This window comes from Hemitrygon akajei, chromosome 16 (assembly GCF_048418815.1).
Source record: "Hemitrygon akajei chromosome 16, sHemAka1.3, whole genome shotgun sequence".
In the NCBI taxonomy this organism is placed as follows: domain Eukaryota; kingdom Metazoa; phylum Chordata; class Chondrichthyes; order Myliobatiformes; family Dasyatidae; genus Hemitrygon; species Hemitrygon akajei.
The window spans coordinates 82,433,403-82,458,323 of NC_133139.1; the positions used below are offsets into that span (position 1 = coordinate 82,433,403).

The following is a 24,921-nucleotide window of genomic DNA, read 5'->3' on the forward strand; positions in this document are numbered from 1 at the left end:
TTTTCCAAAACAAATCCTTTTATTCATCAGAAAACTGATGTGTAAATTATGGAGGGCAGAGATGCTGGGCAATGGACAATTGCCAGTTACAGTTAACTACACTGTGGATCCCTGTGCATCACGAGAGCAGACTGACCAGAGCGATAGCGTCTTTCCTTTAGTCTGTAACCAGGGCAGAGGCTAAGAGCTTATCTGCCGAATAGGCTCAGAGCCTGTGTCAGAGTGTCACGTGGCTGCTTGCATCTCGGCTGCGTACGTTTGGTCTCCCCAGAGCTGCACGGTCCCCTCTGTGGCGACAAGCAAGCACGAATGTGTTGGGTGATAATTCAGACTCTGTACCACACCCTTCCCAACATTTAGTGTTGCAGCTTGGGAGCCCTGCGAACAGTAGACACATCGAGTCAGATTCAAACATCACAAGCGTTTCACTGACAGCAAAAACTGTGCTTAAAGTTTGAAGTAAACATAAAAGAACAGACAGTAAGTGTTACCTTGAGATTCATTTAATTGCAGACATCCACAGGAAAAATACAATAGAATTTATAAAAAACTATTCCTAAACAAAGACTGTTAGAGAATGTGTAAAAGACAAAATGCAAATAAAAATTATACTGAGAACATGAGTAATAGGAACTCATTGGAAGTGAGAATCAGTTCAGACTAATAATAAATAAAGTTACCCACGCTGGGTCAAGAGTCTGTTGGCTGTAGGGTAATAACTGTTCCTGAACATGGTGGTGTAGGACCTAAACCTCTTTGTCTCCTGCCTGATGAGAAGAGGGGATTACTACCCACTTAGTCCATAGCAAAATCCCACCAATTGCAATAGGATAAATACAAAGTGGTGTGTTTTTCCTGTGCTGGTTGGTAGAGAGAGAAATACTGACGGAGTCTCCCTGCTCTGAATAGCAGGGCCTCTATTTCAGACTCAGCATCTCCCCTTTCTGCCCACTGATGACAATGCAGTACTTTCTCGAACCACCCTGGTGGAAGTGTCCCCTCAATATTGCCAATGCCCTTCCAATAGTGCAGCACTCTCTCAAAATCACTGCTGGACTGTCAGTCTAGAGTGACATTCACCTTCAACATGGAACCCAAACCCATGATCTTCTTACTCTGAGAAAAAGTGGGTGTCCCAGAGCCACAGCCAGGTCATCAAAGGGCTGTTTTTCTTGTGTGAGCTGGGACAACATCAGGCATTGGGCTGATTCTGTCCTATTCACGACTACAATATCCAACAGTGTTCCAGAGAACAGGAGGGTGTGAGTCAGGGGAAGGGTTCACTCACCTCGACTAGGTCCCAGAAATACACTTGCCCATCCTCGGAGCCACTGACCACGTGTGTATCGGACTCGTTGAAGCAGCAGTCCAGTTTGTACTGTTCACTCTTGTGGCCTGTGTACCTGTTGAAACAGAACAGAGAGCAATTTCACAAAACTGATGCAGATTGGGTGATTGTGGAGTGCCTGCACTCAATCCACAGGAGTAATCCTGAGCTTTCTGCTACACATCACTTTAATTTTCAATCCCACTCCCATCCGTGTTATCTGTCTACAGCCTCCTCCACTGTCAGTATTGAGGCCCACGCAAGCAACATCTTGTGTTTATGCACTTTATAACCTTTTAGAATAAATACTGAATTTTCGAATATAAACTTCTTTCATAACCACCCTTTATTAATGTCCCTTCTTATACCATTTCTCTACAATGCTCTTCCAATGGCCAGAACTTAGGCTCCTTAACATCTAATCCATACTTTCCTATTCGCTACACCTGTACATCTGTTTGTTAATGTAAATATCTAGTCAGCCAATCGTGGCAGCAATTCAATGCAAACATGGTCCAGAGGTTCAGTTGTTATTCAGACCAAATATCAGAATGGGGAAGAAGTGTGATCGAAGTGATTTTGACTGAAATACTTGTTGATGGGTGGTTTGAGTATCTCAGAATCAGCATTAATATCACTAGCATATGTCATGAAATTTGTTGTTTTGCAGCAGCAGTACATTACAATGCATAATAATTAAAAACTAAATTACAACATATACACACAAGTATATAAGTACAGCAAAAAAGAAGAAAGTAGTGAGGTAGTGTATATTGATTCATTGTCCATTGGGAAATCTGAGGGCAGAGGGGAAGATGTTTCTAAAACACTGAGTATGTGTCTTAAGGTTCCTGTACCTCCTCTCTGATGGTAGCAGAGAGAAGAGGGTATGACCAGGGTGATGGGGGTCCTTGATGATGGATACCGTGATTTTGAGGCAGTGCCTTTTGAAGGTGTCCTTGATGCCGGGGAGTCAGGTGCCCATGATGGGGCTGTCTGAGTTCACAACTTCCAATGCAAGCCAGTTCGAATGGTACATGTGCAGGAATTTGCGAGTGCTTTTGGTGGCATACGAAGTCTCATCAAACTCCTAATAAAATATAGCTGCAGTCATACCTTGTTTGTAATTACATCAATATGTTGGGCCATGATACATCTTCAGAGAAGCTGACACCCAGAAACTGAAGCTGCTCACCCTTTCCTCTACTGATCCCTCAATGAGGACTGGTGTGTGTTCCCTCGACTTCCCCTTCATTAAGTCCACAACCAATTCTTTGGTCTTACTGACATTGAGAGCAAGTCTGTTGTTGCAACACGACAAGCTGACAGGAAGGGGACAGTAACTCAAATGAGCATGTGTTGCAATGGTGGAACACAGAAAAGCATTTTTGGACGTTCAACAAGTTGAACCTTGAAGTAGATGGGCTACAGCAGCAGAAGACCGCGAACATACATTCAATGGCCACTCTGTAGGCACATGAGGTACCTAATAAAGTGGCCATTGAGTGTATATTAACCAATCTTCATATAGTCCTTTGTCTTACATCTCTATCTTCCTACTCCTCTCCACCAGCCGTCTCTATACAACTGAAGGCATGGAGCTCTCAAGCACTGGGTGAATGCTGAGTGAATTGAGTTGTGTTAAGTATGTTCTTAGGGGACTGGGGGACACAAGCAATTAGACTGCGACACTAAGGGAGTTGTACTGTGGGTGAAGAGGCTTGGGAGTCATGTGACTGTGCTCTTCCTGCCTCAAGAGCTTCACTTACTGTCCTAGTAACTCTCCAGTCTCCTTATCCAAGAGGCGAAGTGTGGAATCCAGGCTGGAGCTAAGTGTACATTGCCCATCTCTGCTGAAACATACACTTGTTATTGGACCTGTATGAGAAAGAGACAGTAATCAGTAGAACAAGCACAAAAGTAAACAATCAGTCCATCTGTAGCACAGTGAAACAGATGACTTTACAGGACAAGCAGACAGACTGAAAATCTGTTCATATTAATCTAACTTCCAATAAAACTCTTGCCTTCTCTTTTTCCATGCTCCATTCTGATTCCTCTGTCACCCTTTCCTTTCTCCTAACCTGCCCATTAGCTCCTGCAGTGCCCCTCATTCTTCCCTTTCTCTCATGATCCACTCTCCTCTCCAATAAAATTCATCCTTCTTCAAGCTTCACCTTTTCCAAGTATCATCTCCCAGCTTACTTCTTCATCCCTCTTCCCCCACCTACCTACCTTCTCCCTCATCTCGCCTCACCTATGGCCTGCCAGCTTGTACTCTTTTCCCCTCCCCGCCATCTTTTTATTCTGGCTTCTGCCTCCTTTCTCTCCAATCCTGACGAAGGGTCTCAGCCCGAAACGGTGACAGTTTATTCCCCTCCAAAGATGCTGCCTGACCTGCTGAGTTTTGTGTCTATTGTCGTACTAAAGAGAGTCAGACAGACATACTTTTATTCCATCGTATCCAGCATTAGAACGGCTCTGTTGTCCAGTACTCACTTCCAATGAAATCCGCAAAGAGCTGTCCCATCCGTAGGTCATACCGCCGCACCCGTCCATCAACAGACCTAAAAGAGCACAGCGTTAGTTAGAGTGGCCAACAAACCTCCTATATACAAGACTCATTCCCAAAACCTCACTCACTCGTCCCACTTCACAGAGTGCTGGCGTTCCCACTCCACACACACCGGTTATGTCGGTGACGTTCCCACTCCACACAAACCGGTTATAACAGTGACGTTCCCACTACACACACACCGGTTCTGACGGTGACGTTCCCACTCGACACACACCGGTTCTGACGGTGACGTTCCCACTCCACACACACCTGTTCTGACGGTGACGTTCCCACTCCACACACTCCGGTTCTGACGGTGACGTTCCCACTCCACACACACCGGTTCTGACGGTGACGTTCCCACTCCACACACACCGGTTCTGACGGTGACGTTCCCACTCCACACACACCGGTTATAACAGTGACGTTCCCACTCCACACACACCTGTTATAACGGTGACGTTCCCACTCCACACACACCCGTTATGACGGTTACGTTCCCACTCCACACACTCCGGTTATGACAGTGATGTTCCCACTCGACACACACCGGTTCTGACGGTGACGTTCCCACTCCACACACTCCGGTTCTGACGGTGACGTTCCCACTCCACACACACCGGTTCTGACGGTGACGTTCCCACTCGACACACACCGGTTCTGACGGTGACGTTCCCACTCCACACACTCCGGTTCTGACGGTGACGTTCCCACTCCACACACACCGGTTCTGACGGTGACGTTCCCACTCCACACACTCCGGTTCTGACGGTGACGTTCCCACTCCACACACACCGGTTCTGACGGTGACGTTCCCACTCCACACACACCCGTTATAACGGTGACGTTCCCACTCCACACACACCCGTTATGACGGTTATGTTCCCACTCCACACACTCCGGTTATGACAGTGAGGTTCCCACTCCACACACACCCGTTATAACGGTGACGTTCCCACTCCACACACACCGGTTCTGACGGTGACGTTCCCACTCCACACACACCGGTTATAACGGTGACGTTCCCACTCCACACACTCCGGTTCTGACGGTGACGTTCCCACTCCACACACACCGGTTCTGACGGTGACGTTCCCACTCGACACACACCGGTTCTGACGGTGACGTTCCCACTCCACACACTCCGGTTCTGACGGTGACGTTCCCACTCCACACACACCGGTTCTGACGGTGACGTTCCCACTCCACACACACCTGTTAAAACGGTGACGTTCCCACTCCACACACACCCGTTATGACGGTTACGTTCCCACTCCACACACTCCGGTTATGACAGTGATGTTCCCACTCCACACACACCCGTTATAACGGTGTCATTCCCACTCCACACCCGTTATAACGGTGACATTCCAATTCGACGCGCCACTGAATAGCACTGACATTCCCACTCTGCGCACTGCCACACAACGGTGACGTTCCCACCACAACTCTTACCCTGACAGAATTTCATGGTCGGAAACCTTCACGCTGGAGATCCCATCCTTTGCCTCATCGAGAATCTGAATGGGTTCTGGTTTCCGGGAGCGACAATCCCAACATCTAATCAAGGAGTCAATGGAACCTGCAATCAGATGATCAGCTGGATTTGTCCTCAGTCACAGGACAGAAAGTTGGAGGAAACTCCCATGAACTCAACAGACAACGGCATCAGGGACTCCAGCTCTGCATTTTTCCAAGCCTTCCCCATGAGTGGGTACAGCCACAAGGCAGTGGAGGTTTGAGATCAGTTTCCTTCTCCTAGGTGAGCTGCCAACCACAGCTGACACGCCCCATATGCTCGAAGCAACTAGTTTTAAGACACCAGTAACCCACCTTTGTCGGCTTGTCCTGTCAGTAGGGTTTAGTAGCTAAGCCACGTGTGAAGGCCAGGAGCTGGACTTGGTTGTCAGAAGCTATTTGAAGCGCACATAACTGGGAGCATTTTATGGATGCTTGTCCCCATTACCACCCCGGCTATGACAACCTTCAGGAACCAGGGGGACTGAATGACAGAAATATAGATTTGTCTCCCCCTCACAAGTGGCTTCAGTGTTGAGCTTGCGTAGTGTACCTGACCAGTGACGTACAGGCCATTGATCCTGTACCGGAAGGTGAGCTTTTACTGGGTTTTGTTGCTTTGGTCTATAATTGTGTAGCAAGACACTGAAAAGCTGGGCTGGCACACTGTTCACGCAGGTCAGGTCACTACACAGTGTATGGAGCTAGAATAAGGTAAAACAGTAACAATGCAGAATACAGAGCAGGTAAACAGTAAAGTGCAGATCATAATGAGGTTGATTGTGAGGTCAAGTGTCCATGTTATTGTTCATGTGGTGTGTTCTAGGGTTCGGATAGAAGCTTGGAAGTATGTGCTTTTAAACTCTTGTACCTTCTGTCCAATGGGAGCAGGGAGGAGAGAATCATAAGGCTTTTGATTATTGTGGCTGCTTTACTGAGGCAGTGAGAAGTGTAGACAGAGTCCCTGGAGGGGAGGCTGGTTCCTGTGATGTTCTGAGCTGTGCCCACAACTCTCTGCACTCATTCTTTTACAACTAGTGCACGTGTGATTGGCTGAATGGCCTTCTGTCATAAATGTTTCAATTCTTCATGAAAAAACACTCCCAAACACAAGGTCCCTACCAGAACCACTGTGGGGAGGGGAAATAGCTGCCTTAATGCTCATCAGACTCTCCACTAATAAATTATTTACCCTCTATCATCTTGCCAGTGAACAGTTCCCCACTGACTCTCTCCATCCACTCCCTAAATGCAGCCCGAGTGAGAGTGAAGCTCCACTGATAAGTTAAATCTAGAGAGAGGGATTGGTAGATTCAGGGTGGAGAGTGAGCTGAGCCAATGTGCGACAATTTGCTGGGGCTCAGAGTTTGTCATCTGTTTGTCCCCACAGTGAATTGATAGTGCCCAGGCTGATCTGAACCGAGGATTGCCAAGCCTTCTGGAAGTGGACCACCGGTGTACTGCCATGGCTTTCAATATCGCACACTGCCCAATCCGAGCAGCTTCCTCACCTGAAATAATGACCGTCGACTCCTCATTGAACTGAACACAGTTCACTTTCTGTAAGAGAGAAGTGAGAGGCTTTTCAGTCAGAGTAGAGAAAGGACTCTGGGGAGGGTGAAGAGCAAAGTGATGGAGATATATAGTATGGAACAGACCCTACAACCCAGCTCGTCCACGTCAACCACGTTGTCTACTTCAGCTAGTCCATGCATTTCCTGTCCATGTACCTGTTTAAGTGTCTTTTGAACACTCTAATCGTACCTGCCACCACCATTTTCTCTGGCAGCTCCTTCCATATACCCACTGCCCTCAGTGTGAAAAGCCTGCCCGCCGGGTCCCTCGTAAATCTTCACCCTCTGGGTCCTTCGTAAATCTTCACCCTCTCACTTAAACCCAAGCCCTCTAGTTTTAGATTCCCCTACCCTGGGAAAAAGAAAAGCATTATCTCTGCCGTTCGTGACTTTATAACCCTCTTACAAGGTCACTCCTCGGCCTCCTGCACTCCATGTAAAAGTGCCAGCCTGTCCAGTCTCTCCTTATGGCTCAAGCTCTCCATTCTCAGAGCTATTCTTATCAATTTTTCTTCTGCATCCTTTCCATGCTTCCTATGCCCTGGCAACCAGAACTGCCCACCGTACGGTCACCCCAGCGTCTGTGCTGCTGTAACGAGTCGACCCAACAATTGTACTCAACGCCCTGATGGATAAAGGCAAGTGTGGCAAATGCCTTCCTCACCTCTCTGTCTTACGGTGTCCCATTTTCAGGGAACTGTGCCGAAGCAATGGAGCAATGGGTGCAACCGCTACCACACAGTTCCAACGACCCAGCTCGGTCTGTATGAGCTTGTACGTTCTTCCTCTGATCATATGTGCTCCCCCTCCTCCAACCCCAGGAGCTCCAGTTTCCTCCCGCTTCTCAGACACGCAGTTTGGTAGATAACTGGCTGCATTAAATTGCAGCTGGTGTGTAGGCCAGTGGTGGAATCTGGGAGGAAGGTTCTTGAACCTGGTGGTGTGGTGAGGCTCCTGTACCTTCTTCCTGATGGCAGCAGTGAGAAGTGAGTGTGGACTGGTGGTGTTGGGGTTGATGGGAATATGGGGAGAAGAAAATGAATTAGCAGGGGAAATGAACTAGTGTGGAAATGAGTGTTTGATGGACACCACGTACTGCTTTGTGCTGTATTTCTCTATGAATCAATCACATTGCTGAACACTGGAGGTCGACCCACCAGCTAAAACAACAAAGCAGTATCTGGGTTGGAGAAGGGAGACTATCGAGGAGCATTGATTCTTTAATAAGGTCATACTGAACCATGTTTTCATCACCCCTCTCCTCCACACCATCCCGTCCCAGCACAGCCCCAGCACCAGAATATGTTGCCCTTGCATCTCATCCACCGTTTCCCTCAGCAACATCCCACAAAAGCAGATGCTACCGTAGCTTGTTGGTGACACTGTATCTGTGTACCAGAGCCGCTCTTACCCCGCCGTGGCCCCGATACTTCCGGACCAGCTGCCCCGTCGCCACGTCCCACAGTATGATGGTTTTGTCACCACTGCACGAACAGATCTGGCTGTTATCGCAGGACCTGCGAAGGTGAAAGGTCAGACAGCTGAGGGCAAATCAGTGTCAGAATGGTGCATAAAACACTTGGACAAAGCACTGGGCCTGGTGATCAGGGAGGAGAGCACTGGAACAGTGATAAAACTACAGAGGGGACAAAGAAAACAGGTAAGATTAACCAGCACTCCCGCTCTTATTCTCGATTCTCAAGCCACTCAATCGTCTCTTGCCAACAGTGAGAATGGTCTAGGGGAGCGAAGAAGAATGCAGCAAAAGATTGGCCAGCAGGATGCAGCACAAGGAGACGACAGCCTTGCAAGGATGGAAAGTGGCATCTGTGCACACAGCCTCTCCTGGAGCGCCTTACCCAGCTGCGTCCAGAACCTCATATCCGTGGCCAGTGTAAGTCTTCAGGAGCGTTTCTCGATGTGGATTCCACAGCTTCAGGGTCTTGTCGCTCCCACAGGTCAGGCAATAATTACCGTCCACTGGAAGGGAGAAAAAAAGTATGACAGGCAAAGAATTACCAAACATGCAACATGGACAATTGTCCTTGACGACAAACACTAGCACTTGTCCAGGACTGATGTGATTCAAAACCCAGTAACTAGGTTGCCTGTAATACACCAGTTCCCTTTCTGTCTCTGTGCTGCAACTTGGCTCGTCCCTTCTGTAACAGATGTTCAGTAAACAAAGCCCAAGCTGACTCCACTTGGAGTTTGGTCAGGAACTTGATGTGGTGGAGTCTTTGAGATTTAAAAGTGAAGATGCCACAAAAGTGATTTGGGTTTGAATTAGCCGGGAAGTGAGTAACAGCAGATGATGGACTATCATAGAATCACAGAAATCTACTCTATAGTAACCTACTCTAAAAACTGCCTAGAATTACCTAGAAAATAGAGGGTATAGCCCTCTATTTTGCTAAGCTCCATGTACCTATCAAAGAGTCTCTTAAAAGACCCCATTGTATCTGCTTCTATCACTGTCACTGGCAATGCATTCCATGCACCCACCACTCTGTAAAAAAACTTGCCTCTGACATCCCCCTTGTACCTACTTCCACAACTAATGTGTCTTGAATTCGATTTCTGAAAATCCATCATAATGGATCTGTCCTGTCCATCCCTCTTTACCCAGTCTGCAACTTATAACCAACTTCTCACTTGTCCAGCGTTGACTGAAATGAAATGTTAATTTTTGTTCCTCATCCCACTGATGTTCACTGCTAAGTGTTTCCAGCACCTCTTTAATCTTTCATAATAATCTGCAGAATTCTGCTGCTCCATCACAACACCGGTTCCAAGGTTGTCAAGCCGAGGGGTGGTAGTGGGGACAAGCTCCCACTACTTAAAAATGCTCCTCATGGCATGCGCCTCAAATAGCCTCTGACAACCAAGTCCAACTCCTGGCCTTCTCGTGTGGCTTAGCCTCTAAACCTGGCCGAACTGTTTCTACTGACAGGAGAAGGGGCGGAGGCGTGTCCTAGCGCCTTAAAGCTAGTGCTTCGGGTAGATGGAGCTCGTCAGCCTGGGAAGGCAGTCCATCTAAGAGAGGGAAAACTCTGATTTCAAACCTCCGCTGCCTTGCGGTCATACCCACTCATGGGAAAGGCTTCAGGAGTAAACCCTGAGGATAAATCCGGAGCTGGAGTCCCTAAGGCAGTCCGACGTTACCTTCAACCTCGCTCTGGCAACTTCTGCGACGTCACTGGTGCCAAGCTGTATCGGCCCTTGCCCTTCTCTTGGACAACATCGATGGCGGGGACAGGGGAGATTTGCTGCATGGGCAACAGCCGGTATTCCGCACAACTTTGCCCAGGCCTGCGCCCTGGAAATCATTCCAGGCACAGATCCGTGGTCCCGCGAGATTAACAGATGCCACCAATCACAACACAATTTATAACATATATTTTGCTATTCAAAAACTAAGCCCAGCAGATTTCTAGCAATTTTTATCTCAGATGCAGCTCGAATTATTCACTTTGTTGAACACCCAATCACCAACACAGGTGTGCATCATAAAACAGTTACTAAGTTCAAAATACACTACTATATACAACCTTGAGGTTCGTCTCCTTACACAAAGAACCCATTAAAAAGACAGCCAGGCACCCAACGTGTGGAAAAAAGAACAATTAGTGCCAAAAAATGTAAGTAAATAACATTCGGAACAAAAGTTCACGAAAGTGAGTTCAGAGCCATGAAGCCGGTCATCACCGCAGCTGGTCCAGGAGCCCGTTAGTTGCAGGCCACAGCCTCAGTTTAGTGCAGAGTTTATCCTGGAAGTAAAGGTATTGTGTCTCCTCGAGCACTACACTGGCAAAGAAAAAATACTGATGCAAACTTGCATATCCCCAATGAATTGACCAATGCTAGCTATAGACTGAAAAACGCAAACCAACGACTAGCGCCTGCAGAGATAAGTTACAATGAGTTTCTTGCTGTTGCTTATCAAATCAATCAATTGTTCCATTACCAGGAGGAAAAGAATGGGTCTGGTGATCGGCAAGGATCCCACGTTTCTCCAACGCAGAGCTGTTCAAAGCCGAGGCACCCAGCCACACCATTCAAGCTAATATTGAACTGGTGTTTTCTGTAAGTGCTCCTTACTCTTCTATGCTTCTGTCCATAAAACCCAACCTCCAGAATGCTCTTTTTAACCACTTTCAATGAACATTTCATATAAATCCTCAAATATCTGCTCATGCCTTTTTAGAATTATGGCATCCAATTCATGTCACCTTTTCTCATTTATCCAACCAAAAATGTAGCATTCGGCATTCTCAACACTGAATTCCATCCTTCATCCATCTACCCAATCTGCCCGATGCATCTCCATCTCGTTGAAATTTAGTGCAATCATCCTCACAATTCATCAGACCTCACAGTTTTGTGTCAGCTGCTGATTTGGAAACAGTGCCCTTTACACCAAGTACAAGTCAGTTATGCATCTGATAAAGAAAAGCTATTTATAAACCGTTAAGGATCCACCCAGCCACTGCATCATTTAACGTCATGGTCAAATCATAACTCATCACCATTTCCCTGTCACTTCTCCAAATCCCAACAAAACACAGAGCAGTCTGAGCCCCCAGAGTCAAAAGCTATTGGGGCATCATCATTAAGTTCCTGTCGTATGACGTGGGTGATCACTGTCTTGATCATGATTGTTCTTGGCAAACTTTTCTACAGAAGTGGTTTGCCACTGCCTTCTTCTGGGCAGTTTCTTTACAAGACAAGTGACCCCCAGCCATGATCAATACTCTTCAGAGATTGTCTACCTGGCATCAGTGGTCGCATAATTGGGACTTATTTGGGCAGATAGTTCAAAATTTCCATTAAATGCTGGATTTGCAAGAGATGTCTACTGTATGAAAATAAATAAGCATGCAACTCTCTCCCACAAGATCCACCCACTTTCTCCTTCCTCATTGGTACAGCCTCAACACATTAAATATTATGAATTTATCCTATAATGCCTTTGCTCCAGCAGGAACTTCTGCCTTTAATTTCAAGGTTTCAACTGCTCAAATAGCACCATCTCATCTGACCTCAGCTTCTTCACGTTCTCATGGCCCGTGACTCATCTGAGATTTAGACAATGTGACCAGTTTTAACGCTTCAGCCAACAAGCCAGCCAAGGTACCATGGGAAAAACATTCTCCTGGGAAACTGGGAGATTCACTCTTGAGGAATCGCGTGGAAAGAAAGTAAACAAATCAACTCAGAAGTTTTCTTTTCAGTTCGTGTCTCGATGTGTGAACGGTGATGTTAAGGCGATTCGGGTGTTGTAGTGACGCGGTTTATCACCTGTCGTCCAGGGAGGGTCCTTGAGGTCCTCCCCGCCGCTAGGGGCGCGTCAACTGCACCTGTAGTCCAGGGAGGGTTCTCGAGGTCCTCCGCGCCACCGGGGGCGCGACAGCTGCATCTTAACTCAGTGTGGCCACCCCCACACTAACTGGTTTCAGTCTCAGCGGGCAGCACTCACCGTTGAAACGCACGGCTCTCACGGCGCCCTGTTTACACTCCAACTTTCTGAACTGTTCGTTTGGAAACTGCGGTAACCGCGGCGGTGGTGCGGGGAATGTCATCGTCAACCCTGCCCCGCTACTGGAGGATGATTTCCGCTTCCGGGGGCAAAGTTACGATTCTGTCGTCAGCATCATGGCGGACCCACGGAGACCGAACAAGATCTTGCGGTAGGGGAGAGTTGGGTGTATATATAGAGAGAGAGCGCGAGAGACCCGTGTGTGTGGTTTCGAGGTCGGGAGAGAGAAAGAGCCGGGTGTTTGGGGTCCAGTGGGAAGGGAACTGGAGAGAGTGGACTGTGTAGGGGTGTGGACAACTGGGTTCTTGGGTCGGGGGTAAGGGTAGAGTTGGGTGTACGGGGTCAGGGCGAGAGAGCAGAATGTTTAGAGTCAAGGATGAGACGGCGATGGGGTTATACACGCTCACCCCCCTCCGAAGTAGGGAGCACAAAGGCACTTGGACAATTGGGAAAAGTCAGCGTGGATACATGGGAACGAAGCTGAGGGTGTGGAGAAATGCAGAGAAAAACAGGCCCACCTATCGTCCTCTCCCAGGGTTTTAGTACTCACCTGGCCTCTAGGAGTGACGATTTATCAGTGGGTTTGCTTAATCCTGGCAAAATATGGATTTGGAGTGCCACCTACTCCAGTACAATGTCGGATTTGTATCTCCTGACAACATAGGACGCCTTTTGGCTCATCAAATCTGCTGCTTCTGAGAGCAATCCTATTCTCCCACTTATTTCCCTGCAACCTATGCCCATCAATTCACCCCCCTCCCCAAAACTCCAGACTTCTACCTGTGCTGGGGGGCAATTTAAGGCTGTGAGGTAACCCACGAATTTACATGGAGGTGGGAGAAATCCATGTGGTAACAGGAAGAACATGCAAACTCGAGACTGACAACACAAAAGCTCAAATCGTGGAAAGTGAGGCAGTAGCACTACAGCTGCATCACCTTGGTTGAGAAACGTGTGTTTTACGAAGAGATGCAGTGCAGAATAGATCCTTCCAGCATTTCGAGCCACACCACCCAGCAACTCTGCTTTAACCCTAACCCAATCATGGGACAATTTACCTACCTACCTGGTACATCTTTAAACTGTGTGAGGAAACCGGATCACCTGGGGAAAACCCATGCCTTCCACAGGGAGGATGCCAGGATTGAACTCCGATGTCCCGAGCTGTAATCCCAAGTTCCACATGGAAGGTTAGTTAAGAAGGTTCAGTCGTTAGGTATTAATGCTGGAGTAATAAAATGGATTCAACAGTGGCTAGATGGGAGATGCCAGAGAGTAGTGGTGGATAATTGTTTATCGGGATGGAGGCCGATGACTAGCGGGGTGCCTCAGGGATCTGTTTTGGGCCCAATGTTGTTTGTAATATACATAAATGATCTGGATGATGGGGTGGTAAATTGGATTAGTAAGTATGCCGATGATACTAAGGTAGGAGGTGTTGTGGATAATGAGGTGGGTTTTCAAAGCTTGCAGGGAGATTTATGCCGGTTAGAAGAATGGGCTGAACGTTGGCAGATGGAGTTTAATGCTGAGAAGTGTGAGGTTCTACATTTTGGCAGGAATAATCCAAATAGAACATACAGGGTAAATGGTAGGGCATTGAGGAATGCAGTGGAACAGAGAGATCTAGGAATAACAGTGCATAGTTCCCTGAAGGTGGAGTCTCATGTAGATAGGGTGGTGAAGAAGGCTTTTGGAACGCTGGCCTTTATAAATCAGAGCATTGAGTACAGAAGTTGGGATGTAATGTTAAAATTGTACGAGGCATTGGTAAGGCCAAATTTGGAATATTGTGTACAGTTCTGGTCACCAAATTATAGGAAAGCTATCAATAAATTAGAGAGAGTGCAGAGACGATTTACTAGGATGTTACCTGGGTTTCAGCACTTAAGTTACAGAGAAAGGTTGAACAAGTTAGGTCTCTATTCATTGGAGCGTAGAAGGTTGAGGGGGGATTTGATCGAGGTATTTAAAAATTTTGAGAGGGATAGATAGAGTTGACGTGAATAGGCTGTTTCCATTGAGAGTAGGGGAGATTCAAACGAGAGGACAAGATTTGAGAGGGGGCAAAAGTTTAAGGGAAACACGAGGGGTTATTTCTTTACTCAGAGAGTGATAGCTGTGTGGAATGAGCTTCCTGTAGAAGTAGTAGAGGCCAGTTCAGTTGTGTCATTTAAGGTAAAGTTGGATAGGTATATGGACAGGAAAGGAGTGGAGGGTTATGGGCTGAGTGTGGGTAGGTGGGACTAGGTGAGATTAAGAGTTCAGCACGGACTAGGAGGGCCGAGATGGCCTGTTTCCGTGCTGTGATTGTTATATGGTTATAATAGTGTCTCACTGACTGCTATGCTGTCCTGGCACTTTCTGAGATTCGATCTAAAAGATACTACCTGTAGGCCTGAGTAAGCCAACTGCTGAGGTGTTCCTGGATTTCCAGTGGGTCTTCTGCAAAGAGCCATTCTCAGGATTATTAAGTATAATAAGAGTACATTGGATTGGGGAGGGAATCCTTCCACGGACTGAGAATTGATTAACAGATAGACAAAAAGGTCTTTTTTATGTTTGTTTATTGAGGTTCAGTGTGGAACAGGCCCTTTGGGCCGCACCGCACAGCGGTCCCGGATTTAACCCTAGCTGAATCACGGGACAATTTACAAAGACCAGTTGGTACATCTTAGGCCTGTGAGAGGAAACTGGAGCACCCGGGGGAAACCCACAAGGTCACAGGGAGAACGTGCAAACTCCTTACAGACAGCGGCAAGAATTGAGCCCGGGTTGCAGGTACTGTAAAGCGTTGTGCTAACCACTACGCCACCCTGCTGTCCTATTACACCTAGATTGCAGTATGTTGGGATCTGTGTCTATATATATCTTTATAGACAGGCTAAGTGAATGGTGTGGATTTCACAGGTGGGATATAATGTAGCAAAGGATAGGGTCATTCATTTGAGTTGAAAAATTATACAGCCACTTGTTAAAGTTGAACAAGTATTTGATAGTTTGTGGGCATGGGATTCTGCAGATTCTGGAATCTGGAGCAACACACAAAAGTTCAAAGTAAAGTTTATTATCAGAGTACACACATGTCACCACACACAATGTGAGATTCGTTTTCTGTGGGCATACTTAGCAACAAATCTACAGAACAGTAACTAAACAGGATCAATGGACAACAAACTGTGCAAATGCAGATATAAATAAATAATGAACATGAAATAGCAAGATAAAATAGTCCTTAAATGAATGTAACTATCTCCTTTTGTTCAAGAGTCTGATGGTTGAGGGGTAATAACTGTTCTTGAACCTGGTGGTGTGAGTCCTGAGGCTCTTGTACCTTCAACCTGATGGCAGGAGTGAGAGAAGAGCATGGCCTGGGTGGTGAGGATCTTTGATGGATGTTTCATGTAGATGTACTCAATGGTTGGGAGGTTTTTACCCATGATGTACTGGGCCAAATCCACTACTTTTTGTAGGATTTTCCATTCAAAGGCATTGGTGTTCCCATACCAGGCCATAATGCAGCTAGTGAGTACACTTTCCACCACACATCTGTAGAAGTTTGCCAAGGTTTTTGATGACACGCCGAACCTCCAGAGTCATCTGAGGAAGTAGTGACGCTGTCGTGCTTTCTTCGCAATTATATTAATATGGTGAGTCTAGGACAGGTCCTCTGAGATAGTGACACCCAGGAATTTGAAGTCACAAAAAGGTGGAGGAACTCAGTAGGTCAGGCAGCATTTATGAAGGGAAATGGACTGTCAGCATTTCAGTTTGAGAATCTTCATCTGGACTGAAACATAGGGATGAGTAACCAGTACAAAAATTTAGAACTGAGATGAAAAGATATTTCCTACTTCAGTGAATTATGGATCTTTGGAATTCTCTGCTTCAGAGAATGCTTTGATATTACATTAATTCCTGTTTGAAATCGGTAGTTTTTTAGACATTTGAGGGAATTGGATGGCATGGGATCAGGTGGGAAGCAAGACGTGAGGACAGGGTTTAGCCCTGAACTTTATGAATGGCGGAGTGGGCTTGGTGGCGGGTGCTGAATGGCTGCCACTGGCTTCTAACAATTCTGCTTTCTTGCAGGTACAAGCCGCCCGCCAGTGACAATAATCCAACGCTGGAGGACCCGACGCCCGATTACATGAACCTGCTGGGCATGATCTTCAGTATGTGTGGGCTGATGTTGAAGGTACTCACATCCCTTGTCATGCTCTTCCTCCCCCTTTCCCTAAATGGGCTCATTGTTCCTGAGCACCTCCCTGTGGAGAGGCCGTATTGTGAGCGACTCCCTGTGTACGGTGTCAGGCAAGTCACCGTGAGCAACTCCCTGTGTACGGTGTCAGGCAAGTCACCGTGAGCAACTCTCTGTGTACGGTGTCAGGCAAGTTACCGTGAGCAACTCCCTCTGAAAGGTGTCAAGCAAGTCACGTGAGCAACTCCCTCTGAACGGTGTCAGGCAAGTCACCGTGAGCAACTCCATGTGTACGGTGTCAGGCAAGTCACCGTGAGCAACTCCCTGTGTACGGTGTCAGGCAAGTCACCGTGAGCAACTCTCTGTGTACGGTGTCAGGCAAGTTACCGTGAGCAACTCCCTCTGAAAGGTGTCAAGCAAGTCACGTGAGCAACTCCCTGTGTACGGTGTCAGGCAAGTCACCGTGAGCGACTCCCTGTGTACGGTGTCAGGCAAGTCACCGTGAGCAACTCCCTCTGAACGGTGTCAGGCAAGTCACCGTGAGCAACTCCCTCTGAAAGGTGTCAGGCAAGTCACCGTGAGCAACTCCCTGTGTACGGTGTCAGGCAAGTCACCGTGAGCAACTCCCTGTGTACGGTGTCAGGCAAGTCACCGTGAGCAACTCCCTCTGAACGGTGTCAGGCAAGTCACCGTGAGCAACTCCCTCTGAAAGGTGTCAGGCAAGTCACCGTGAGCAACTCCCTGTGTACGGTGTCAGGCAAGTTACCGTGAGCAACTCCCTCTGAAAGGTGTCAGGCAAGTCACCGTGAGCAACTCTCTGTGTACGGTGTCAAGCAAGTCACCGTGAGCAACTCCCTCTGAAAGGTGTCAGGCAAGTCACCGTGAGCAACTCCCTGTGTACGGTGTCAGGCAAGTTACCGTGAGCAACTCCCTCTGAAAGGTGTCAGGCAAGTCACCGTGAGCAACTCCCTGTGTACGGTGTCAGGCAAGTCACCGTGAGCGACTCTCTGTGTACGGTGTCAGGCAAGTCACCGTGAGCAACTCCCTCTGAAAGGTGTCAGGCAAGTCACCGTGAGCAACTCCCTGTGTACGGTGTCAGGCAAGTTACCGTGAGCAACTCCCTCTGAAAGGTATCAGGCAAGTCACCGTGAGCAACTCCCTGTGTACGGTGTCAGGCAAGTCACCGTGAGCAACTCCCTGTGTACGGTGTCAGGCAAGTCACCGTGAGCAACTCCCTGTGTACGGTGTCAGGCAAGTCACCGTGAGCGACTCTCTGTGTACGGTGTCAGGCAAGTCACCGTGAGCGACTCTCTGTGTACGGTGTCAGGCAAGTCACCGTGAGCAACTCCCTGTGTACGGTGTCAGGCAAGTCACCGTGAGCAACTCCCTGTGTACGGTGTCAGGCAAGTCACCGTGAGCAACTCCCTGTGTACGGTGTCAGGCAAGTCACCGTGAGCAACTCCCTGTGTACGGTGTCAGGCAAGTCACCGTGAGCAACTCCCTGTGTACGGTGTCAGGCAAGTCACCGTGAGCAACTCCCTGTGTACGGTGTCAGGCAAGTCACCGTGAGCAACTCCCTGTGTACGGTGTCAGGCAAGTCACCGTGAGCAACTCCCTGTGTACGGTGTCAGGCAAGTCACCGTGAGCAACTCCCTGTGTACGGTGTCAGGCAAGTCACCGTGAGCGACTCTCTGTGTACGGTGTCAGGCAAGTCACCGTGAGCGACTCTCTGTGTACGGTGTCAGGCAAGTCACCGTGAACAACTCCCTGTGTACGGTGTCAGGCAAGTCACCGTGAGCAACTCCCTGTGTACGGTGTCAGGCAAGTCACCGTGAGCGACTCCCTCTGAATGGTGTCAGGCAAGTCACCGTGAGCAACTCTCTGTGTACGGTGTCAGGCAAGTCACCGTGAGCAACTCCCTGTGTACAGTGTCAGGCAAGTCACCGTGAGCAACTCCGTGTGTACGGTGTCAGGCAAGTCACCGTGAGCAACTCCCTGTGTACGGTGTCAGGCAAGTCACCGTGAGCAACTCCCTGTGTACGGTGTCAGGCAAGTCACCGTGAGCAACTCCCTGTGTACGGTGTCAGGCAAGTCACCGTGAGCAACTCCCTGTGTACGGTGTCAGGCAAGTCACCGTGAGCAACTCCCTGTGTACGGTGTCAGGCAAGTCACCGTGAGCAACTCCCTGTGTACGGTGTCAGGCAAGTCACCGTGAGCGACTCCCTCTGAACGGTGTCAGGCAAGTCACCGTGAGCGACTCCCTGTGTACGGTGTCAGGCAAGTCACCGTGAGCGACTCCCTCTGAACGGTGTCAGGCAAGTCACCGTGAGCGACTCCCTGTGTACGGTGTCAGGCAAGTCACCGTGAGCGACTCCCTCTGAATGGTGTCAGGCAAGTCACCGTGAGCAACTCCCTGTGTGCGGTGTCAAGCAAGTCACCGTGAGCGACTCCCTGTGTGCGGTGTCAAGCAAGTCACCGTGAGCAACTCCCTGTGTACGGTGTCAGGCAAGTCACCGTGAGCGACTCCCTCTGAACGGTGTCAGGCAAGTCACCGTGAGCAACTCCCTGTGTACGGTGTCAAGCAAGTCACCGTGAGCGACTCCCTCTGAATGGTGTCAGGCAAGTCACCGTGAGCGACTCCGTGTGTACGGTGTCAGGCAAGTCACCGTGAGCGACTCCCTCTGAACGGTGTCAGGCAAGTCACCGTGAGCGACTCCCTCTGAACGGTGTCAGGCAAGTCACCGTGAGCAACTCCCTGTGTACGGTGTCAGGCAAGTCACCGTGAGCAACTCCCTCTGAATGGTGTCAGGCAAGTCACCGTGAGCAACTCTCTGTGTACGGTGTCAGGCAAGTCACCGTGAGCGACTCCCTCTGAACGGTGTCAGGCAAGTCACCGTGAGCAACTCCCTGTGTACGGTGTCAGGCAAGTCACCGTGAGCAACTCCCTCTGAATGGTGTCAGGCAAGTCACCGTGAGCGACTCCCTCTGAACGGTGTCAGGCAAGTCACCGTGAGCGAATCCCTCTGAATGGTGTCAGGCAAGTCACCGTGAGCGACTCCCTCTGAATGGTGTCAGGCAAGTCACCGTGAGCAACTCCCTCTGAACGGTGTCAGGCAAGTCACCGTGAGCGACTCCCTGTGTACGGTGTCAGGCAAGTCACCGTGAGCAACTCCCTCTGAATGGTGTCAGGCAAGTCACCGTGAGCAACTCTCTGTGTACGGTGTCAGGCAAGTCACCGTGAGCAACTCCCTGTGTACGGTGTCAGGCAAGTCACCGTGAGCGACTCCCTCTGAACGGTGTCAGGCAAGTCACCGTGAGCAACTCCCTGTGTACGGTGTCAGGCAAGTCACCGTGAGCGACTCCCTCTGAATGGTGTCAGGCAAGTCACCGTGAGCAACTCCCTGTGTACGGTGTCAGGCAAGTCACCGTGAGCGACTCCCTCTGAACGGTGTCAGGCAAGTCACCGTGAGCAACTCCCTGTGTACGGTGTCAGACAAGTCACCGTGAGCAACTCCCTCTGAATGGTGTCAGGCAAGTCACCGCATGCAACTCTCTGTGTACGGTGTCAGGCAAGTCACCGTGAGCAACTCCCTGTGTACGGTGTCAGGCAAGTCACCGTGAGCGACTCCCTGTGTACGGTGTCAGGCAAGTCACCGTGAGCAACTCCCTCTGAAAGGTGTCAAGCAAGTCACCGTGAGCGACTCCCTGTGTACGGTGTCAGGCAAGTCACCGTGAGCAACTCCCTCTGAATGGTGTCAGGCAAGTCACCGCGTGCAACTCTCTGTGTACGGTGTCAGGCAAGTCACCGTGAGCAACTCCCTGTGTACGGTGTCAGGCAAGTCACCGTGAGCGACTCCCTGTGTACGGTGTCAGGCAAGTCACCGTGAGCAACTCCCTCTGAAAGGTGTCAAGCAAGTCACCGTGAGCGACTCCCTGTGTACGGTGTCAGGCAAGTCACCGTGAGCGACTCCATCTGAATGGTGTCAGGCAAGTCACCGTGAGCAACTCCCTGTGTACGGTGTCAGGCAAGTCACCGTGAGCGACTCCCTCTGAACGGTGTCAGGCAAGTCACCGTGAGCAACTCCCTCTGAATGGTGTCAGACAAGTCACCGTGAGCAACTCCCTGTGTACGGTGTCAGGCAAGTCACCGTGAGCAACTCCCTGTGTACGGTGTCAGGCAAGTCACCGTGAGCAACTCTCTGTGTACGGTGTCAGGCAAGTCACCGTGAGCAACTCCCTGTGTACAGTGTCAGGCAAGTCACCGTGAGCAACTCCGTGTGTACGGTGTCAGGCAAGTCACCGTGAGCAACTCCCTGTGTACGGTGTCAGGCAAGTCACCGTGAGCAACTCCCTGTGTACGGTGTCAGGCAAGTCACCGTGAGCAACTCCCTGTGTACGGTGTCAGGCAAGTCACCGTGAGCAACTCCCTCTGAATGGTGTCAGGCAAGTCACCGTGAGCAACTCTCTGTGTACGGTGTCAGGCAAGTCACCGTGAGCGACTCCCTCTGAACGGTGTCAGGCAAGTCACCGTGAGCAACTCCCTGTGTACGGTGTCAGACAAGTCACCGTGAGCAACTCCCTCTGAATGGTGTCAGGCAAGTCACCGCATGCAACTCTCTGTGTACGGTGTCAGGCAAGTCACCGTGAGCAACTCCCTGTGTACGGTGTCAGGCAAGTCACCGTGAGCGACTCCCTGTGTACGGTGTCAGGCAAGTCACCGTGAGCAACTCCCTCTGAAAGGTGTCAAGCAAGTCACCGTGAGCGACTCCCTGTGTATGGTGTCAGGCAAGTCACCGTGAGCAACTCCCTCTGAATGGTGTCAGGCAAGTCACCGCGTGCAACTCTCTGTGTACGGTGTCAGGCAAGTCACCGTGAGCAACTCCCTGTGTACGGTGTCAGGCAAGTCACCGTGAGCGACTCCCTGTGTACGGTGTCAGGCAAGTCACCGTGAGCGACTCCATCTGAATGGTGTCAGGCAAGTCACCGTGAGCAACTCCCTGTGTACGGTGTCAGGCAAGTCACCGTGAGCGACTCCCTGTGTACGGTGTCAGGCAAGTCACCGTGAGCGACTCCATCTGAATGGTGTCAGGCAAGTCACCGTGAGCAACTCCCTGTGTACGGTGTCAGGCAAGTCACCGTGAGCGACTCCCTCTGAACGGTGTCAGGCAAGTCACCGTGAGCAACTCCCTCTGAATGGTGTCAGACAAGTCACCGTGAGCAACTCCCTGTGTACGGTGTCAGGCAAGTCACCGTGAGCAACTCCCTGTGTACGGTGTCAGGCAAGTCACCGTGAGCAACTCTCTGTGTACGGTGTCAGGCAAGTCACCGTGAGCAACTCCCTGTGTACAGTGTCAGGCAAGTCACCGTGAGCAACTCCGTGTGTACGGTGTCAGGCAAGTCACCGTGAGCAACTCCCTGTGTACGGTGTCAGGCAAGTCACGGTGAGCAACTCCCTGTGTACGGTGTCAGGCAAGTCACCGTGAGCAACTCCCTGTGTACGGTGTCAGGCAAGTCACCGTGAGCAACTCCCTGTGTACGGTGTCAGGCAAGTCACCGTGAGCAACTCCCTGTGTACGGTGTCAGGCAAGTCACCGTGAGCAACTCCCTGTGTACGGTGTCAGGCAAGTCACCGTGAGCGACTCCCTCTGAACGGTGTCAGGCAAGTCACCGTGAGCGACTCCCTGTGTACGGTGTCAGGCAAGTCACCGTGAGCAACTCTCTGTGTACGGTGTCAGGCAAGTCACCGTGAGCAACTCCCTGTGTACGGTGTCAGGCAAGTCACCGTGAGCAACTCCCTGTGTACGGTGTCAGGCAAGTCACCGTGAGCAACTCCCTGTGTACGGTGTCAGGCAAGTCACCGTGAGCAACTCCCTGTGTACGGTGTCAGGCAAGTCACCGTGAGCAACTCCCTGTGTACGGTGTCAGGCAAGTCACCGTGAGCGACTCCCTCTGAACGGTGTCAGGCAAGTCACCGTGAGCGACTCCCTGTGTACGGTGTCAGGCAAGTCACCGTGAGCGACTCCCTCTGAACGGTGTCAGGCAAGTCACCGTGAGCAACTCCCTGTGTACGGTGTCAAGCAAGTCACCGTGAGCGACTCCCTCTGAATGGTGTCAGGCAAGTCACCGTGAGCGACTCCGTGTGTACGGTGTCAGGCAAGTCACCGTGAGCGACTCCCTCTGAACGGTGTCAGGCAAGTCACCGTGAGCGACTCCCTCTGAACGGTGTCAGGCAAGTCACCGTGAGCAACTCCCTGTGTACGGTGTCAGGCAAGTCACCGTGAGCAACTCCCTCTGAATGGTGTCAGGCAAGTCACCGTGAGCAACTCTCTGTGTACGGTGTCAGGCAAGTCACCGTGAGCGACTCCCTCTGAACGGTGTCAGGCAAGTCACCGTGAGCAACTCCCTGTGTATGGTGTCAGGCAAGTCACCGTGAGCAACTCCCTCTGAATGGTGTCAGGCAAGTCACCGTGAGCGACTCCCTGTGTACGGTGTCAGGCAAGTCACCGTGAGCGACTCCATCTGAATGGTGTCAGGCAAGTCACCGTGAGCAACTCCCTGTGTACGGTGTCAGGCAAGTCACCGTGAGCGACTCCCTGTGTACGGTGTCAGGCAAGTCACCGTGAGCGACTCCATCTGAATGGTGTCAGGCAAGTCACCGTGAGCAACTCCCTGTGTACGGTGTCAGGCAAGTCACCGTGAGCGACTCCCTCTGAACGGTGTCAGGCAAGTCACCGTGAGCAACTCCCTCTGAATGGTGTCAGACAAGTCACCGTGAGCAACTCCCTGTGTACGGTGTCAGGCAAGTCACCGTGAGCAACTCCCTGTGTACGGTGTCAGGCAAGTCACCGTGAGCAACTCTCTGTGTACGGTGTCAGGCAAGTCACCGTGAGCAACTCCCTGTGTACAGTGTCAGGCAAGTCACCGTGAGCAACTCCGTGTGTACGGTGTCAGGCAAGTCACCGTGAGCAACTCCCTGTGTACGGTGTCAGGCAAGTCACGGTGAGCAACTCCCTGTGTACGGTGTCAGGCAAGTCACCGTGAGCAACTCCCTGTGTACGGTGTCAGGCAAGTCACCGTGAGCAACTCCCTGTGTACGGTGTCAGGCAAGTCACCGTGAGCAACTCCCTGTGTACGGTGTCAGGCAAGTCACCGTGAGCAACTCCCTGTGTACGGTGTCAGGCAAGTCACCGTGAGCGACTCCCTCTGAACGGTGTCAGGCAAGTCACCGTGAGCGACTCCCTGTGTACGGTGTCAGGCAAGTCACCGTGAGCAACTCTCTGTGTACGGTGTCAGGCAAGTCACCGTGAGCAACTCCCTGTGTACGGTGTCAGGCAAGTCACCGTGAGCAACTCCCTGTGTACGGTGTCAGGCAAGTCACCGTGAGCAACTCCCTGTGTACGGTGTCAGGCAAGTCACCGTGAGCAACTCCCTGTGTACGGTGTCAGGCAAGTCACCGTGAGCAACTCCCTGTGTACGGTGTCAGGCAAGTCACCGTGAGCGACTCCCTCTGAACGGTGTCAGGCAAGTCACCGTGAGCGACTCCCTGTGTACGGTGTCAGGCAAGTCACCGTGAGCGACTCCCTCTGAACGGTGTCAGGCAAGTCACCGTGAGCAACTCCCTGTGTACGGTGTCAAGCAAGTCACCGTGAGCGACTCCCTCTGAATGGTGTCAGGCAAGTCACCGTGAGCGACTCCGTGTGTACGGTGTCAGGCAAGTCACCGTGAGCGACTCCCTCTGAACGGTGTCAGGCAAGTCACCGTGAGCGACTCCCTCTGAACGGTGTCAGGCAAGTCACCGTGAGCAACTCCCTGTGTACGGTGTCAGGCAAGTCACCGTGAGCAACTCCCTCTGAATGGTGTCAGGCAAGTCACCGTGAGCAACTCTCTGTGTACGGTGTCAGGCAAGTCACCGTGAGCGACTCCCTCTGAACGGTGTCAGGCAAGTCACCGTGAGCAACTCCCTGTGTATGGTGTCAGGCAAGTCACCGTGAGCAACTCCCTCTGAATGGTGTCAGGCAAGTCACCGTGAGCGACTCCCTCTGAACGGTGTCAGGCAAGTCACCGTGAGCGAATCCCTCTGAACGGTGTCAGGCAAGTCACCGTGAGCGAATCCCTCTGAATGGTGTCAGGCAAGTCACCGTGAGCGACTCCCTCTGAATGGTGTCAGGCAAGTCACCGTGAGCAACTCCCTCTGAACGGAGTCAG

At 50.4% G+C, this 24,921-nt stretch overlaps 2 protein-coding genes across 2 annotated transcripts in view; one reads left to right on the plus strand and one right to left on the minus strand.

The window, feature by feature from the left end:
• wdr83 (WD repeat domain containing 83) lies at positions 1-12,595 on the minus strand. The gene is made up of 9 exons (XM_073069325.1): positions 12,456-12,595; positions 8,836-8,956; positions 8,388-8,493; positions 6,914-6,962; positions 5,340-5,466; positions 3,827-3,894; positions 3,097-3,205; positions 1,289-1,403; positions 1-378 (listed from the first exon to the last, which is right to left on the minus strand). Exons 1-9 carry the CDS (start codon positions 12,556-12,558, stop codon positions 226-228), a joined length of 951 nt encoding a protein of 316 aa, XP_072925426.1. The 5' UTR covers positions 12,559-12,595; the 3' UTR covers positions 1-225.
• wdr83os (WD repeat domain 83 opposite strand) overlaps positions 12,511-24,921 on the plus strand; it is a 25,243-nt gene continuing 12,832 nt past the window's right edge. Inside the window, exons 1-2 of the mRNA XM_073069331.1 lie at positions 12,511-12,666; positions 16,608-16,713. Of these exons, the coding sequence (XP_072925432.1) occupies positions 12,632-12,666; positions 16,608-16,713 (141 nt within the window). The 5' untranslated portion in view covers positions 12,511-12,631. The remainder of the gene's footprint in view (positions 12,667-16,607; positions 16,714-24,921) is intronic.